The sequence below is a fragment of the Apodemus sylvaticus genome, chromosome 5 (genome assembly GCF_947179515.1).
Source record: "Apodemus sylvaticus chromosome 5, mApoSyl1.1, whole genome shotgun sequence".
NCBI lineage: Eukaryota > Metazoa > Chordata > Mammalia > Rodentia > Muridae > Apodemus > Apodemus sylvaticus.
The window spans coordinates 46437609-46456773 of record NC_067476.1 but is presented as its reverse complement, the minus strand read 5'-3'; the positions used below and the strand labels follow the sequence as shown (position 1 = coordinate 46456773).

The following is a 19165-nucleotide window of genomic DNA, read 5'->3' as shown; positions in this document are numbered from 1 at the left end:
CCAAAGTCTAGGGAGTCTAAGTTCTGCTTAAAAGAATTGTTCTAGATATAAATCATGAGATATCGACAGTACCCAGTGCATTTTGTACATAATATGATTAGTAAGCCTATTTTCAGTGAAAGTTTCGACTTAATACTCCCCATTTTTTACTTTAAAGCATAAATAATTAAAATTTTTTTCCAGCAGAGTCAACTTAGAAGTCTCAGTTTTTATTTGAAGGAAGAGCTATCTAAAGTATAACATATATTCTAATATAATATTTAGGAGAACGTTTAGGATTTTGCTGATATAGGCAATGTAAATATGCATATGCTATAGTGCATTTATATTTTTCAATCTCTACTATTTAGATTCTGGAAACAAGCTTTTAGTGCAAGTGACTAATATTAATGATAGTGATGAAAATACAATAAGAAAAGATAAACATGATTTGAAGGAAATAAAGATAAACTAACAAATAAAAACTTTTTGGGCAAAATCTTGTCTAGGTGATATGAGGTCTGGAGAGAAAAGGAATGGAATGAAATGGCATGAACATTGTCAAAATTGTACAGTGCTATTCAAATTCTAATTTAGCTGTCTTCTAGTTGGTTAATAATACATGGGCATTTTACATACCTTGATATATTATTCTCTTCATCTGTAGTAGAATAATTCCAGTGTTTACACTACCTAGTTATTGGAGCTTCTATGAGCATAATACAGTAAACTAATATAAACCAGCCTTGTCAAATAAATTTATAGGATAATCTTAAGGTGAGTAATGGAAAAGTAGAAGTAGCATTAGCCTTTTATCTTAAAAAATATGTTATCTTTGAGATTATTATTATCTACTATAATTTGAATAATTTTATTTTGATCTTAGGTTTTCACTGGGATCTTCACAGCAGAAATGTTCCTGAAAATCATTGCCATGGACCCTTACTATTATTTCCAAGAAGGCTGGAATATCTTTGATGGTTTCATTGTGACACTCAGCCTGGTAGAACTTGGCCTTGCCAATGTGGAAGGATTGTCAGTTCTCCGCTCATTTAGACTGGTAAACAAGACAACAGCAATAATCATTGCTTTCCCCAGTAGGAAGTGATAGTGGGGAATGATAGTGCTTCCATATACTTTTCCACAAAACTATTAACATTTTTAAGATTTTTGTGTAGGCTGATACCCCTAAATGGGGAATACTATCTCTCAGATAATATTTGTATTTTTTTAATAAAAGCACTTTCTTCTGAAAAGTATATTTATATAAACTTTCCAGTATTGTCATTAATAGTTTGCAGTGCTGGGTTACATAACCCAGAGCCTTGAACATGCTCTGCCACTGAGCTATCATTTGTCCCGTCATGTAAACACTAATATGTTTTTCTCTTGCCATGTTGAGTGTTGTTTCTAATGACTTGTACAATTAATACTTTCAAACTGCCGAAGTGTGTTTAATAGAAATGGTTAACAGCTTGATAAAAGTTGAAAATGTAAATAGTCTTTTGATATTTACATAAAATTATTCACATAATTCTACTACTAGAAGATACTTTCCATCAAAACAAAAGTTTGTAGGACTGTTAATGATAGATAGATAGATAGATAGATAGATAGACAGATAGATAGATTCATATAAATGACCTAAAGATTGAGGAAGAGTCATAGTAAATATTCCAGGTTTAGCAATGCATTATATTTATTTATATTTTTATTCTAACATAATTTTAATAAATAATAAATATTTGGGGAAGGAATAAAATATGGAATGCAAAAAATTGATTAATTAATTAATTAATTAAAAATAATAAAATAAAAAACATTTCCATTTTATTTACATCAAAGCTCTCAATGCAATGTTACTTAGGACCTTTTTGACAAATGAATCCTTTGGTGGAAATTATTCATGTTCAGATGTCAATATGACACTATAAAATTTGTTAGGTGGTCTCAGAAGCAAATTAAAGACTATAGTTTCCAACATACAACTAAGAATTCACTTTCAGAGAACATGAACCCCATTATTAAAGTCTGGAAAAGCTAGATTCTTCCTTCAAGGACTAAATATTAACTACGAATCTGAGAAAGTTAGAGCAAGATAATGTAAGCGGAATTTTTTAGGAGTGTAGTGCTAGCAATGGAGCCTCATGGCTGTGTGCCTGCTAAGGAGGGGTTCTGCCTCTCAGCTGCAGCCCCTTATTCTTTAGTGAGTCTCAAGATAATTAATGCTTGTGAAGATCATAATAATGTATATTAATTTGTTCTCATTTTCTAGCTGCGAGTGTTCAAGTTGGCAAAATCCTGGCCCACACTGAATATGCTAATTAAGATCATTGGCAACTCAGTGGGCGCACTGGGCAACCTGACCCTGGTGTTGGCCATCATCGTCTTCATTTTTGCCGTGGTCGGCATGCAGCTATTTGGCAAAAGTTATAAAGATTGTGTCTGCAAAATTGCCACTGACTGCAAACTCCCACGCTGGCACATGAACGACTTCTTCCACTCCTTCCTGATCGTGTTCCGTGTGCTGTGTGGAGAGTGGATAGAGACCATGTGGGACTGCATGGAGGTCGCGGGCCAAGCCATGTGCCTCACTGTCTTCATGATGGTCATGGTGATTGGGAACCTTGTGGTATGTACCCAAGTTAGATATGTATTTCAGAAATACATCAATAACATAAAAAAATTGTGCCCATTTTATTAAAAAATAATTTTTATTATCATTAATTTTAAATGCTTCTGATCTTAAGTTATGTTTATTTTCTTATTCTAAAATACTACTGTAATATGGCCTAATATCACAATATACTATAGTAATATAGAAATACATCTTAAATGTATGCACACTAATATTACCCATAATTTTTATTTTCAACTCTATATTTTACAACTCTATTGTTTTTTGTTTGTTTGTTTTTATTTTTTCTTTTATTTATTTATTTTTATTTGATATTTTATGACAGGGTTTTTTATCACTAGTTGTCCTGGAACTTGCTCTGTAGATCAAGCTGGCCTTGAACTCAGAGATCTTTGAACTCTGCCTCTCCCTCCCAAGTACTGGGATTAAAGGCATGCGCCTCCACTACCTGGCTTCTCAACTACATTTTATGCCATCACTTCATCACATTTAGTTATTAAATTGCATAGGAGTGTTAAAAATTTACACAAATCTGCCAGGTTGTGTGTGACTGTGTGTGTGTGTGTGTGTGTGTGTGTGTGTGTGTGTGTGTGTGTGAGAGAGAGAGAGAGAGAGAGAGAGAGAGATGTCTGTGTGTGTGAGAGAGATGTCTGTGTGTGTGAGAGGGAGAGGGGGGGACATTTTGGTATAGAATAGTGTTAACAAGAATGTTCCATGCATATGTTGAAGACTTTCATCTGAAATATGGTCATGATTGTGACTTTTCCAATTATCACCCAATAACATAAAACCATCAAAAGATAAACCCCGAAATACATTTAAATGCGTAAATGCAAACATTAATCATTTTTAAATTTAGAATTGTATCTTAGTAAGTGTATCTTCTTTTACTCACATTATTTTAAATATAATGATAAACTAATTCATTCAAATTCTTCTTTTCATGGATGGGAAATCTTTCGAGCAGTAGAAAGACTCTCTCATGTATGTAGAGATGAAGCAATTCCACAAATCAGAATGTCCAAAACTGTTCTAGGCCTGGGTGCTGAACCCAGGGCCTCATGTGATCTGACCTTGGCCCCCCTGACTTCTGGTGGTGACTGTGCTGTATCTTGCTCATATAGCATGCGGTTATTTATTCTATACCTAAGGGAATAAGCTATCCTATGTTCTCTGTGTTGTGGTGAACACAAACTTACGTCTGTTTTCAAGGTCCTGAACCTCTTTCTGGCCTTGCTTCTGAGCTCATTTAGTGCAGACAACCTTGCAGCCACTGATGATGACAATGAAATGAACAACCTTCAGATTGCTGTGGACAGGATGCACAAAGGAATAGCTTATGTAAAAAGAAAAATATATGAATTTATTCAACAATCCTTTGTCAGGAAACAGAAGATTCTAGATGAAATTAAGCCACTTGACGATCTAAACAACAGAAAAGACAATTGTATATCTAACCACACGACAGAAATTGGGAAAGATTTGGACTGTCTGAAAGACGTAAATGGAACCACAAGTGGCATAGGGACTGGCAGTAGCGTGGAAAAGTACATCATTGATGAGAGTGATTACATGTCATTTATAAACAACCCCAGCCTCACCGTGACCGTGCCCATTGCTGTGGGAGAGTCTGACTTTGAAAACTTAAACACGGAGGACTTTAGCAGTGAATCAGATCTGGAAGAAAGCAAAGAGGTAAGACACTATAAATTGGAAAGATGTATGTGTATATGTATATGTACATGTACATGTACGTGTACGTGTATATGTATATGATGTATATGTATATATATATATGTATTACAATGCCTGTATTAATGATTGCGTAGAACCTTTTTGATATAACATCAAGTATTATTTCATTGAGATACCAAAGATCTCAGGGAGATGAATGCCAAAGAGAAGTGTAATATACTGTTGTATGAGTTTTCTCATTCTTCTTAAAGACTATTTGTTAAAGGAAATAGTGAATGAAAAACTTGCACCATTAGTTACTTAATCCTCATAATAAATAGAGAAGCAGCATATTATTGTAATGTTTCCAGTAAAAAACAAAACAAAACAAAAAAACCAACCAGCTTTGGTTGGTTAAGAGCATGTAACCTGTGAAGGGTGGCACCCCGCCTTGAACCTGAAGCCTTTCCTTTAAGCTTTTGTATTTTTGTGTGTGTCATCTCAACTCAAATACATTGAAGTGAACTTCAGAGAGAAGTTCTCCATACAAACCCTCACATTAAAAGATTATATAATGTGATAAAATAACATGGTGCTAGGAACTGGATGGCTTTCACAAAATATTTATTCATAATTCTGGAAAGTAGACATTTCAAGACTATGGTGTCACAGGGTCAGTGTCTGGGGAGTGCTATTTGCTAAGGTTGTAGACGTTTGCTTTCTCATTGTGTCTTTACAAGACCTGCCTATGAAATGTGCACAGAATAGAAATAGATGTGTTGTCTCTTCCTTAACTTGTAAGGGCAACACTCTATTGGGTTAAAAAAAAAAAAAAACCTCGGTGTTATGATTAATTTGATATGTAGGGCTCATGTACAAGCCCTATTCTCAGATATGTAGAGACTCTCATTTTCAGCATTTGAATTTAGAACAGAAGAATAGGTGGCAATTCAGTCCATGAGATCATACTTGAAAATAATAAGCTAAAACATTCGTGGATATTAGGACTGTCTCTACCTTGGGTTAACTTACCTTTACTATTTCTCAACAACCAATACATTCCTGTGAGCATATTACTAGCTATGGAGTTTAGTAGTTTGTGAACTACAGTGAGATTTCTGTGATATAATACTATTATACATTGAGAAAATGAGCAATTTTGTATGACAGTTCTAAAGTCAATAACTAAGAATCTGTGATCCATGCTTTCATGAAAGTCGCAAAGATAACAAAGCATATTTAGAGCTTACAAAATCTAAATACTTTAAAGATATCTATAGGTCAATGATACTCTACTCCTAATAAAAATTGGCTGCTATATCTACCATGATTAAGGGAAACAATGGTGTATCTTGATTGGTAGTTGACTAGAGCAGAAAGCATAGACATAAGACATAATTTTAGATTGTTGAATATGTCCATTTAATGATGATTCAAGCTTTTATAATAACTTTTTGTGTCATATGGGTAATTTCCACTTTTAGGAGTAGGAGCTGAAGTTAAATCTAGCAATAGCTGCATTGAAATATTGGGGGGGGGAGGTTGTTGTGAAAGAAGGGAAAGCGAAATAACATAGAGATGAGACAGTGGGGAAAATACTAATACCAATGTCCGTGGAGATGGATTTAGTGTGGAAGTAAGATGTATTTTTTTAAAACTTACTAAATTTCTTAAGGACTACTATGTGAACATTATCTTATTTAAATTGTTTATTTGGTACCTGGTGTTTTCTTAAAAAATAAATGATAGACGTCAACTAAGAAATAAATGTTTGCTGGGCACAGTGCCTCATGACTAAAAGGTAAAGTCAAAACGACCAGGAATTCAACATCTCAGCTGTATAGTTAGGTCCAGGGAAGCTTGGAACATATAAGAACACATCTAAAAGTAAACATATCAACAAAACATCTTATTTAAACACTTCATTCTAAATTTCTGATAAGCTAAATTACCAAAATTATTTCCAGTTTGAATCTCCTCAAGACCTTGAATCTATAGGTATACATGTAATATTGAATGAATAATAATAGTGGCTACTTATTATGTACTGAGTAAATATTACAGATAAGCTATTGTATTGTAAAAACTCTCCATAAAAAGTATTTTCCACTGAAAATTAACATGACTCACATTTGTACAGCTTATGTTTTGTATTAATAAGAAATAGAAAGAACACTGACATCTTCATCAATGATTTTCCACAGAACCCCCAGAACCCCTAGCAATTCTTTCTCTATGCTCTTGTAGCTCAGAAAACTGCTGAGTTAAAAATCATAGATATTAGAATAGTAAAATCATTAGAGATGTAATGTTTCTAAATTAAAATCAATTACCCAATTAGAGTTTAAAAGCCTGTTACACCATTTTTCTTTATTTTAGCATAGTAGAATAGATTGTGTCAGTGCAATTTGCCTATTGTGGAAGTCCCCAAACAGGGTGTACAGAGAATACAACCTGACTTTATATTGGGAAGTTAGGGTACTAGAGACTGATGTTAGGGAAACAGAAAAGATATGGGGCACTAAGGGCTGGTGTTTGAGATTCCCAGCTGCTTTATAAAAATCTACTGTCTCAATCATGTCTTTTTCTTTGATATTACATTGTTGCTCTGTTGATAGTCATTAATAGTGTTCATTTTGATTTTTAATGTATACATTAGAAATATCTCCTAAGGCAGAATATACACAATGGCATATAAATATTCATGTTTAATGCTATGGAGTGTGGTGGCTAATGTGCACTGTCTGCTTGATTCAGTGAAGAAGCACCTAGAAAACTGTGAGGTGCACCCCAAGGTACATTGGGGAGGTTATATAAAGGGTTAGCTGAGGAGAAGACTATGAAGGAAAGGAGGAAAAGGAGAAGATGATGATGATGGCAATGAAGAAGATGAGGAGGAAGAAGAGGAGAGGGGAGGGGAAGAGGAGGAAGAAGGAGGAGGGGAAGAGGAGGAGGAAGGAGGAGGAGGAGAGGAAGAGGAAGACCAAGAAGGAGGAGGAGGAGGAGGAAGAGGAGGAGGAGGAGGAGGAGGAGGACCATGATGACAAGCAGCAGAAGATGCTTCACCTTTCTGTTTCCTTGTTCAGCATGACACGCACTGCCTGCTCAGAAACTATGAGCCAGAAGAAAGCATTTAGGCTCCATTTAAACTATTTTGCCAAGTATTTTAGCCCTTCAAGTCAATAATAATTGATAAACAGAGCATCAGGGATCTTGTTTATATGTGTATGTGTATATTTATCAATTCAGTAAAAGGCTAAAATTGAAAATGTCATGCTTTGTTCATAGATAAGTACAGGCTCCATTCATAGATAAGTTCCTTCCAGACTATTCTCTACTGCATCTCTCTCTATGTGCACATAACCGAGCTGAGCATAACCAGCCACCTGATTGGTTCCTTCCAAAGAAACACCAAGTTGTTGCTAGCTCTGTTGCTGTGTTTGTGTTGTTTCATCTTCAAGATCAAAATTATTTTCTGTACCAGAAAACACCTTTAAAAGCAAGAAAAAGAGCATAAGTCTACTGTGAAGGGAGACAGCTCTTAGCATCAGGGTCGCAGTTAGTAAGTAATTTTGGAACGCCTTAGTGGACAAGGCAAAGTGGGTATTTGAATGCAATGCAGTCTCTTCGTGTCTTCATCTCACCTCTTAAAGAACCCTGCCAAGTACATATGGATTGCACAGACCAGAGGGTTTATATGTAAAAATATACCAGGCCTCTAATTAACTAGTCCATCAGGGGATTAATAAATTAAAGATTGATTAATAACATAATAAATGCTAAAGTGGATTTAACATATTTTATTAATTTCAGAACAGTGAGAGACATACTTTAAAAAGCAAAAGTCAATAGCAATTTAAGAATATAAAAAAAGAATTAATCTACATCATTACGTTTTAAATTAATAAACTACTTGTTGGACAACATTGGGTTCGCTCTTGCCTAGGACCTTTAGAATAGTGTATGAAACATGTCTGTGTGCAAAGTTGATGTGAACCCCTCCCTCAGAGCTATTGAGCTTCCTCCCTATTTGAGTGCCAGAGCTATCTTAGCCAAAGAACTGCACTTAATTTTTTTGTTTTGTTTTAACAATGAGAAAATAATAAATAATAAGCATACTTTTGCTTTTAGAGTTCTGAAACAATGTTTTATCTCTTGATTAAAATATGAGTAACAAATTAAATGACAACATTGAGACTCTTTTTTAATTTAATTCATATATTAAGACTTACAAACACATACACATTCGTATGCATGTGCACACATACACACACACACATGAGTATTTGCTTTTAAGTCTATCTGTGCACTACCTACATACCTGCTTCCCACAAGACCAGATGAGAGTGTCAGAACCTCTGGAGCTGGAATTATAGATGGTTGAGAGCTGCCATGTGGATGTTGGGAATTGAACCTAGGACCTCTGCAAAAGCAGACTGTGATCTTAGGTTATGAGCCATGTCTCCAGCCCCAGTATTGAGACTCTTAATGACATAATAACAGGAGTAAAAGTATAAGATGCTTTTACAAATTTATACGTATACTAGTATAAGTACTAGTATCTTTTTAAGATATATATATATATATATATATATATATATATATATATGAGTACACTGTTGCTGTCTTCAGACACATCAGAAGAGAACATCAGATCCCATTAAAGATGATTGTGATTCACCATGTGGTTTCTGGGAATTAAACTCAGAACATAAGGAAGAGAAGTCAGTGCTCTTAACCACTAAAGCCATCTCTAGCCCAGTACTAGTATTTTTAATATTAGAATTATCCACAAGTATCCATAAGGTGTTTACAAAAAAGAACAGTATACTGAAATTCAAAGTAAAGCTTAGTAAATCAAGATAGAAGATATTGTACAGGATAATCTGACCTCAGGTCAGTTAAACTGAAGTTAAAATATAAATCAGAAGACATAATTCCATCTAAAAAGTAAAGGAAAATAGGCCTTTATGTAACTAAAATTTTGGAAAACATGGTTGAGTTTTTACACACCAATGTTTGTTTTCTTTTCATTTTTTGCCTTACTGTCCCATTATATCCTCATTAAAAGGAATTATTTCAATAACTCAAAAGAATAAAGTATGAGTAGAAAGAAATAATGTAAGCCTCAGACTATCTTTATGAATCAGGATGCCAAATATAAAAATAACAAGGAAAAACTGTCATTCTGTATATATTCTTTAAATATGCTTTGATAAAGTGAAAATCTTATATAAGAATCCTAAAAAACATCAACATGTGAAATATGAATATAAATATAGTCTAAATGAATTTTATCGAAGCATGTACCTGTTTGCCTCCGACATAAAATAGTATTTTGAAAATGCATCAAAAAAAATTACAGTGCCTTTTCGGTTCTTGCACTTTTTATTCCAGGCATTTCTCAGATAAGTTTTTTCTTACGACAAGAAAAATAGTACTTAGTTCATTCAACTAAGCGATCTTTTAAAGGTAGAATAAGAAGTCAGTACTTCACATGTCAATGAAAACAGTGGTCACTGTGAAAAAGATGATATGGTTGGCAAGATGACAAGCCAGCTGTACACAGTACCTTACTAGTGAATGCCACTGTTCTAGCATGGCTGCTTGACAGGTTTTTGTTCTACTTGACACTGAAAAATGATAGCACTGAAGATGAGGTTTTATCTGAATGATATTGTGATTCTTGATACAGACTAAAATATCTTTAGAGGTCTAACAGATCACTGTTATATGCTCAGCGAGTTTAAATTTCTATTTAAAATAAAGTTTATCTAAATCCCTGCCCACACATAAGTTTGTTCAGAGCACGGATAGGATTTCTAGTAATGAATGAATGTTGATAAATACATAAAGACTCTTAACTTCTCAAATCAATTCATACACACACACACACACACATATACAGTGAAGAAGGTTGGATAATCATAATATGCTACTCACAGTTTTTTTCTATAAGATAAAGAATAATTCATGAAAGAATGATGGTACCAATTATAGCTATTGATTATGACTATTGAAGTGGCAAATCTCACCCTAGAGCTATCACCTTACAGCCAATCATAGATTCCAATTTTGTTGGGGATAAGACATGGAAATCCTCAAAATGGGCATTGTAACTCAAGCACATAGTCTAGTCATTTATTATAATCTATTATATAACCAAGTGCATGAGTTATCCTAGGATATGTTTTTAGGTCAGAAAAAATGGTTGAATCACAGATAAGGTCATTCAAAGCAAATGAAGTCCAAGTGTAGATTTAAAATCTACCTGTTGCTGTATCCTGTGCGGGGGAGGGGGGAAAATGATCTACATGCTAAAGGTGTAAACAGGCCACTGTCATAATTGTTTTTAAAAAGTTAAAATTATCTTTTAGTGAAGAATCTATGTATAATGACAGAGGTAATCTTTAAAATGGACACTCAGAACTATGACTGGTCTTTCATGTCAATGCAGATCCCTGTGACCTTTAATTTTCTATTTCACAAGAAATTTAAAAGAAAGGGAGGCAGTCAGCTGGATAGAGACCCAGGTGTAGATGCCATCTTCCTTTGATGAAACAAAGAAAACTCTGTTTCATATATATGAAATTATTATTAATAGTTTTAGCATTAGAAACACTGAGTTTCTAAGACATTGATGGCACCCAATGTATCTTACTTGACTAAATTACCAAGAGTACTAATTATTCTTACCCAGATTTGAGGGCCAGCAGGATAAGTTAATATTTTCTGCTATTTTTGCCATCCTCAACTCCTGAAAAGCCAAAAAGAGAACCATATGTCCAGTTACTACTGCCAAACTCTGAGAATTGCTGTTTCTATTTACTTAGCTTTACATGGGATATTAGTATAATCATTACTTATTGAGGGAAAAGCTGACATTCCCATGCATTTATTGCTCTGTTTCTGCAACACTTTAGGTTCTAAAATATTTTCCAGTAATGAACTCATTTAACTAAGAGTCTAAGGTTGTTTGTTTATTGGTGCATTTTAACTTATTTTAAGACATCTTTTCTCCAAAGGGCACATGAAATATTAAAATATGAATACATTTATAATAAATAATTCTGGTCCTCTGATCAGCCTAACAATTAGTAAGTGAAAGTTAAAGCACTGAGTTATAATTGCTCATCAGAATTGAAATACTGTTAAAGTAATATAAATGTTTAAACACAGAATAACTTAATGATTTTATTTTCTTCTAAGGTAGATTCTCTGAACTTCATTTCCCTTCTCTCTCCCCACTCCTAGTAGTCATAGCACCCTCCCCCTTTCCCAATCCACAGGATAGAAGTTTCCTCACTACGTGTTGCTGATGGTTATTTGTAACATACCAGCACAATGCAACAATCTGCACACAGAAATTCCTGGAATAGGAATCAACAGCAAAGTTTTGCCATTTTCCCATTCCCTCTTCTGAGTCTTCATTTTACTCTAAATTTACAGAGCACCTTACCTTGAGAAAAATAATCTCTTCTTGGTATCTCATTCATTGGGGAATTAAATTAAAAGAATTTGCTTTTTATGACCATTTTATGCCCAGAAACTCAATGAAAGCAGTAGCTCCTCTGAGGGAAGCACAGTAGACATCGGGGCGCCCGCAGAGGAACAGCCTGTCATGGAACCAGAAGAAACCCTTGAGCCCGAAGCTTGCTTCACTGAAGGTAAAGATGCGAGTGTCCTCGCTTGCCCTTCACCTGTGGAGTGCCGCCTTTTCAGCTGTTGATCACCCAAAGTGTGTTGCTTAAATTTAATAGACCTTGTAGTTAGTGAGGCCCACAGGCTTGCTTCAGCTCATAAAAGCAATGTGAGGAAGGACACATCAAACCAGGTCCAGGCAAGTCACCTCTTAGCAAACTCAGACAACTCAGGAAACCAAGTACGCCCTTTCAGTAGCACTACGAGAATACCCATGTGTGGATGAAATGCATATCGCTACTCTATACACTTAAGAGAGAAGGTTTCTGTCCAGTTATTAGCTTCATTTCAAAGTCCTGTTCTAGAGTTGCTCCAACCAAACACAATAATTTCAGTCAATAAAGAGTCAGATGCAGATGCTAGCACCCAATCAGTGGACATAAGCCAGGGACCCCTGTGGTTGATTTGAGGAAAAGCTGGAAGAAGCTGAGGAGGAGGGCAGACCCATGGGAAGACCAGCAGCCTCAACTGACCTGGACTGCTGAGATCTCTCAGACACTGAGCCACTAACCAGGCAGCATACACTAGCTGATATGAGGCCCCCCAACACATATACAGTAGAGGACTGCCTGGTCTGACTCAGTGAGAGAAGATGTACCTAACCCTTGAGAGACTTGAGACCCCAGGGAGTGGGGAGGTCTGGTGGGCTGGGGATAGGCATATCCTCTTGAAGACTGGGAGCAGAGGAATGGGATGGGGAGTGGTCAGGGGGCAGACCAGGAGAGGGATAAAGACTGGACTGTAAAAAGGGATTAAAGAATTTTTTAAAAATTAAAAGAAGAGATGAGAGAAAAACAACAACCAAAGAAAAACTACTTGTCATTATTTGTAATTTACAAAGAGTTTTCTTTGAAGGTAATGTTGTGTAGGAGAAAAGGCAAAATATGAAGATGCTGTATGTTTTCATTGATTTCCCACTGGTTATAAATATACACTTGTTACTTTAAGGTTAAAGCAAATTAGGCGTAGCACTGGTGGCGAAGGGATGAAGCTGGGCTAATGTGATGTATAATGGACATGGTAGAGCTATCTTCCATACTCCTATTGGAACCTTGTGCTTGTAGGCTGTGTACAGAGATTCAAGTGCTGTCAAATCAGCGTGGAAGAAGGAAGAGGGAAACAATGGTGGAACCTGCGGAGAACGTGCTTCCGAATAGTTGAGCACAACTGGTTTGAGACCTTCATTGTGTTCATGATTCTCCTCAGTAGTGGTGCCTTGGTGAGTGAACCTTAACCCAAGGTACTACAGTAGCAACTGGGAAAATCTCACATTCTTTAAGCCTCTGTATCCCATTGCCTTAGTTACCAATGAGTCTTCAATAACAACACCTTTTTATCTCCCAGCCAGAAATTTAATGACTAAATGCATTCCTGGGTTTGTATTTATGTGAGTACACACATTTCTAATCATTCATCAATGTCTGCTTATCAAGAATGAGATCAAAAATGGGCCCTTTTGCTTAGTCGTTATAAACAAAGTAAATTAATATTCCTCTTTGCTTAACTGAACATGACTATGAAAAGAAGCATGGTGGAGTTCATGTTAGTGCTATTACAATGGTTATATATCCTCTGAGTTCTAATGAACTCATTGTGGGCACTTGGTAGGTCCTTGGGGAACTCTTCTCTACTTCTTTTCATGTGAGTTCACAATTCTTGGGCTACTCAGGAAACAATGAATATTGGCAATACTAAACAGTGGGCACCATGAGTAAGTGGTTATTAAACGACTGGACTGTGTTTACAGGAACTCGTTTATTTCATCAGAACCTATTTAAATTTAGATGAAAATTATTTGCACATATACAACAATATTAATAAACTTAGATATAAAAATATAATTAAGCTATAAAGTGGATAGATTAATGATAGAGAGATGATAGATAGATAGATAGATAGATAGATAGATAGATAGATAGATAGATAGATGATAGATGACAGATACATAGATTTAGAAAAATTATACAATATATACATAGAAAATAAATACAAAGTGTTCAATCAGTGCCTGATTGAAACACAATGACTTGAAAGTTTTAAAATCAGGTATATATTTTCCTATAAAATTATTGATGGAATAAATGTCTTCTACATATCACTACCTACATATCTGCATGTCATAGGTAAAAATATCTTTTCATCATTGAAAAAAATATATATTAGAAGTAAAGTCCCAGCTTAGGTTTTAATTAGTACAGCACATAGTTGGATCTAATTGAAAAGTAATATCACATTTCTATTAAGTAATGTCATATTATACCTACTAAAAAGTAAAATTATTAGGCAGATGTGGCGGTACCCACCTTTAATTCCCGCACTCAGCAGAAAAAAGTAGTCAGATTTTTGCAAGATTTTAAGGCCCAACCTAGTCTACAAAGTAAAGATAGCCAGTGCTATTTTACAGAGTAATCCTGTCTTGAAAAACAAACAAACAAATAAACAAAAACAAAACAAAGAAAAAGAAAATAATTATCAACAAAAAAAAAACCCAAAAAGAAGTTAACTACTTAGTAAAATAAAATTGGACAAAATGTTGATAAACCGTAATTAATGCTTTATAAAAAGAATCATTATTTATTGATTTAATCTCTCCCCAATAGAAAAAAACATAATAATAAGATTAATTTGTTTTTTTTTCTCATGGTGCTAGAGATCAATCTCCTGGTCTCAGGTATCTTAGACAAAGGTTCTAGCCACTGAGTCACTCCCACTGCATGGAAACAAAGACACACAATGGCTGCCATGGTATGTGACATTAAGACATACTTCCTGGCCTAGCCAATTGACTCAGTAAATGACAATTTTACTTCAGGAAGAATGGAGTCATGAAGACATTCCTCCACCCTTTGGTTTTAGTAGCTATCTAAAGTATATCTTTCCCTCTGGTTTATAAGGAAAACCCCAAAGAGTTACAAACAATAGTACAACTGTGTCACTGTTCCTCTGTCCCAAGGAAATAGTGTGTATATATATTCAGAAAAATCTAACTTTAGGATTCTAGTAGCATTTGAAAGCTAAAATGTATAACATTTTCTCTCTAGGCCTTTGAGGATATATATATTGATCAGCGAAAGACGATCAAAACCATGCTGGAGTATGCTGACAAAGTCTTCACTTACATCTTCATCCTGGAGATGCTGCTCAAATGGGTAGCCTATGGCTATCAAACCTATTTCACCAATGCATGGTGCTGGCTGGACTTCTTAATTGTTGATGTAAGTATCTTCCATATCCTGCCTTTTGTTTGAGCTAGTTTGTCTTGTTTGTATCCTAATTCTAAAACAGTGACTGTCTCTAGCCACTGTGTTGTGAAGAGAAGATAGGCTGCCCGGCCCTAAACTGAATAATAGCATAGAACTTAGAAGTTCTGGACTAATTTATCAACTAATTTAAAAGGGGGAGATGACATCTAGTAAGAAAAACAAATTTAAAAAGTTATATTAGTAATATATAATGTAAATGATTTTTTAAAAAGACATTTAAAGGGGATGGTGTTTATTCTGCCATGTTATAAACCAGACAGACTCCAGATTGGAACGTCCCCCACTTATTCATTGATGTTCTTCCCCAATAGTAAAGAATATCAAAATACAAAAGGGATAATGAGTACTACTGCAATTTTATAAATCTTTGTTATGTACTGGAAGATTTTATGGAGAGATTTTTAAGTCTATTACAAGTAAGGTTGCAGAGATTAGGGGAAGACAAGCCTACTTTATGACAGGGAAGAATTTTTTTTATGTAAATGAGATTTACAGAAAGTCCTTGGTATACCAAATATCCTTATGGAGAATTTTAGTTATTAATAGTGAATACTTCATTTACTTAAAACAAGTAACTAGGCTACTCAGTGAGGCCAAAAAGAAGTGAGGGAATTGATAGAAACCTCAAAGGAACAGTCAGTTTTCCAGAATAGAGAGAGGAAATTAATCGATAGGCATTAGCCCGCGCTCTCCTAACTCGTAGTGCGTTTAGGATTTGATATTTTGCAAATTCTATACTCTTAATATTCTTTTATGTCCTTTTAATGTTTTTATTACTTTTGAACTTTTCATACAATGTAAATTTTCCTTCGGTTTGTTTTGGATTATGTTACTTCTCTTTCCCCAAGCCAATCCAGATCCTCCTGTCCTGCTACCCTGACAACTTCATTCTCTTTAAAAAAAATTAAAACAAACAAAGAAAGAAACAAAGAAAGAAGATTAAAAAATAAAAATTATGCAAAAGAAACAAGACAACCATAACAGAAAAAAATAGCACACAAACATAAAAGAAGTCCGAGACCATTTTGGGTTGGTCAGCTACTTCTGATCATGCAGACTGCCCTCAGGTGTGGTTCATATACCCAGTGTCAGTTTTTCTCTCTCCCAGCAACAAATAGCTTCTTGGTTGAGGGTAGAACTTCCAGCTCATGTCCCCTCCCCCCACGCTGCTATTTAGTCCATTTTAAATTTTCCACAGGTCTTGTCCTTGCGGGTCACTGTCTCTGTGAGCTCTTATGTCCCTCACTCTATTGTGTCTGGAACACACTAATTTCCTTGGAGTCATTCCCCACCTCTAGCTCTTAAACTCTTTAGCCTGCCCTTCCACATAGCTCACTAAGGCTCAATCTGAAGAGTTTCATGAAGAGACACTATTTAGCACGGAGAGTTCCAAGGTCTCTTACTCAGCACTGTCCATTTATGGGTCCCTGTTAACCACCATCTACTGCAAGTAAGAGCTTCTCTGGTGAGATTTAGGTGGGGCACTGATCTATGGATAGAGCTGAACGTCATTAGGAGTCATATTGCTGTGTTTATTCAGTAGAATAACAGAACAGCCATGACTAAAAACTATATCTGTTATATTAGTTGATAACTGCAAATTGGACTAAAGCAGTGTTATTTAATTTGTTGTTGTTTGTCTTGTGCAGGTTTCATTGGTCAGTTTAACAGCAAATGCCTTGGGTTACTCTGAACTTGGGGCCATCAAATCCCTAAGGACACTAAGAGCTCTGAGACCCCTACGAGCTTTATCACGATTTGAAGGGATGAGGGTAAGGAAAAGGAAAACTCTGAAACATTGTATATTGTCACAGCTAGGCTGAGTTCAACTTAACTAACAAAAAAATACATGCATGCAAAAGGAATGGCAAACCTTTGCAAACTTGCTCCTTTATCCTTTTCTCTGTTGCATATTTACTTCTTGGTGATATGCAAGAGAAAATAGGCCTCTTTGAAAATGATTTAATATCATTTATCTGCTTTGCTAATTAAAATGACCTTATTTCATAATCAGTCTTGGGAGTTTCCTTACAATTACTAATACAAAGGGGGAGGGTAAGATAAGAACTAACTGGAGTTATATAATAATTACCTAGAGATAATTTTGTGTCATATCGTTCTCTATGAGTTATCTGTACTTAAGGAATCTTATGGAAAATAATATGAATCACAAGTGTGTATGAATACAAATGAAAAATGAAGAGTTGTTGAATATTTTGTCTTTACAATGCCAAAATTCACGATATTTGAATATATTCAAGGGTAGATATTAACCATTTACTGGAGTATAACTAATACTGCCCCAACTGTAACTGAGGGAATAAGTAAGATACTAACTTAAGTATTATAAATACCCAGACATCTTATGACAATAAAACTGTTAAGAAAAAAAAAGAAACAGAATAGGTATTTTTATTCATTACCATACATGACTCATTAACATTAACTTAAACCTCATTTCTCAGTTGCACAGTTTTATGCTGCTCTTTTGAGCAATGCATTTCTCCTGTCTTGTCTTAATTCATCACACGTTAGAATTTCGCATTTGTTGACTTATTGTTAACATGATTATGTCAAAACATAATACAATCATTAATAGAATATATGCAGCATGAAAATTAATTTTTTAAGATCCAAAGTTTATGTTCTCTAAACAAAGCAAATTAAACGTATAAACACCTTGCCCCGTCACTCACACTTACCAACCAATGGCACCACAGGCTTCTCTCTGCAGCATAGAGATGGCATATATAGCCTATGCTCCCTCATCAATAAAAACTTATTATGAATTTTGTTTTACTGCACTCTAAGAAAGTTATGTCATTTTTAATTTCTCTAACATATGTGAAAACTTCTCCTCAGTATATGCAAGTAAGCACAAAGAAACTTTGATTCTCACCCAGGAATTCACATTTGTGTTAAAAAATATACCATGAATTTTCTCTCAGTTATGCAAAACTTAAAATGTTTTTTTTCCGATTTAAAGAGCACTTTCATTTCCAAATAGCAATTTCAGTTGTCAAGGAAAACATCGGTTTTTATACATTTTATATAAAAATATGTGAGCTGAATTAGAATCCACAATTTTTCAACTTTTTTAATGGTTTCTTAAAATTGTTTTTAATACAATCCAGCTATTGTCCATCCCTTCCCCTCTAGGTACCCTCATTGCATTCCTCTTCTACCATGCCTTCACAAGGATGCTCCCCCCTCATCAAGCCTCCCCCTTCCCTGGGGCCTCAAGTCCCTCAAGGATTAGACTCATCTTCTCCTCCTGAGGTCATACCAGGCAGTGCTCTGCTACTTATGTGCCAGGCGCTCAGCCCAGGCCTCCTGGTTGGTGACTCTGTATCTGGGATCTCCCAAGGGTCCATGTTAGTTGAGACTGCTAGTCTTCCTATGGGGTTACCCTCCCTTTTAGCTTCTTCAATCCTTCCCCTAATTCAACCACAAGAATCCTCAACTTCAGCCCAGTAGTTGGATATAAGTATCTGCATCTGTCTCAATCAGCTGCTGGTAGGGCCTTTTAAAGGACAGCCACGCCAGGCTCCCATCTGCAAACACATCATAGCATCAGTAATAGCGTCAGGCCTTGGTGCCCTGCCCCCAAATCTACATTTTAAAATAACGAATAATGCTAAATATATAAAATTGTGAGAAAACACCTCAACTTTAACCTTTTAGAAGATTATTAAATCTATAGTCACATTTTTATATGTAATATTTAACTTTCATTAACAACTGGGTCTATTTTATCTTTTCTAGAAATAACTTTATCAATTACTATTAACAATGCTTTTATCATTTATTGTTAATAATGCTTTTCATTTTTAAAACTGAAGTCATTGAAACAGAAATTCAGGGTAGATGCTAAGAAGCTGATTCCTGAGTAGGATTCCTTGTCTCATAG

At 35.2% G+C, this 19165-nt stretch overlaps 1 protein-coding gene across 10 annotated transcripts in view; it reads left to right on the top strand.

Moving 5' to 3' along the window:
- The window catches only part of LOC127685415 (sodium channel protein type 1 subunit alpha), a 68648-nt gene that overhangs the window by 29409 nt on the left and 20074 nt on the right, over positions 1 to 19165 (top strand). For 9 of the 10 annotated variants that reach the window (XM_052182615.1, XM_052182610.1, XM_052182611.1 and 6 more), the window contains exons 14-20: positions 866 to 1039; positions 2255 to 2611; positions 3830 to 4312; positions 11838 to 11958; positions 13057 to 13211; positions 15034 to 15207; positions 16905 to 17027. In XM_052182615.1, coding sequence (XP_052038575.1) covers positions 866 to 1039; positions 2255 to 2611; positions 3830 to 4312; positions 11838 to 11958; positions 13057 to 13211; positions 15034 to 15207; positions 16905 to 17027 — 1587 coding nt within the window. The remainder of the gene's footprint in view (positions 1 to 865; positions 1040 to 2254; positions 2612 to 3829; positions 4313 to 11837; positions 11959 to 13056; positions 13212 to 15033; positions 15208 to 16904; positions 17028 to 19165) is intronic. The other variant, XM_052182617.1, reaches the window with a different exon arrangement.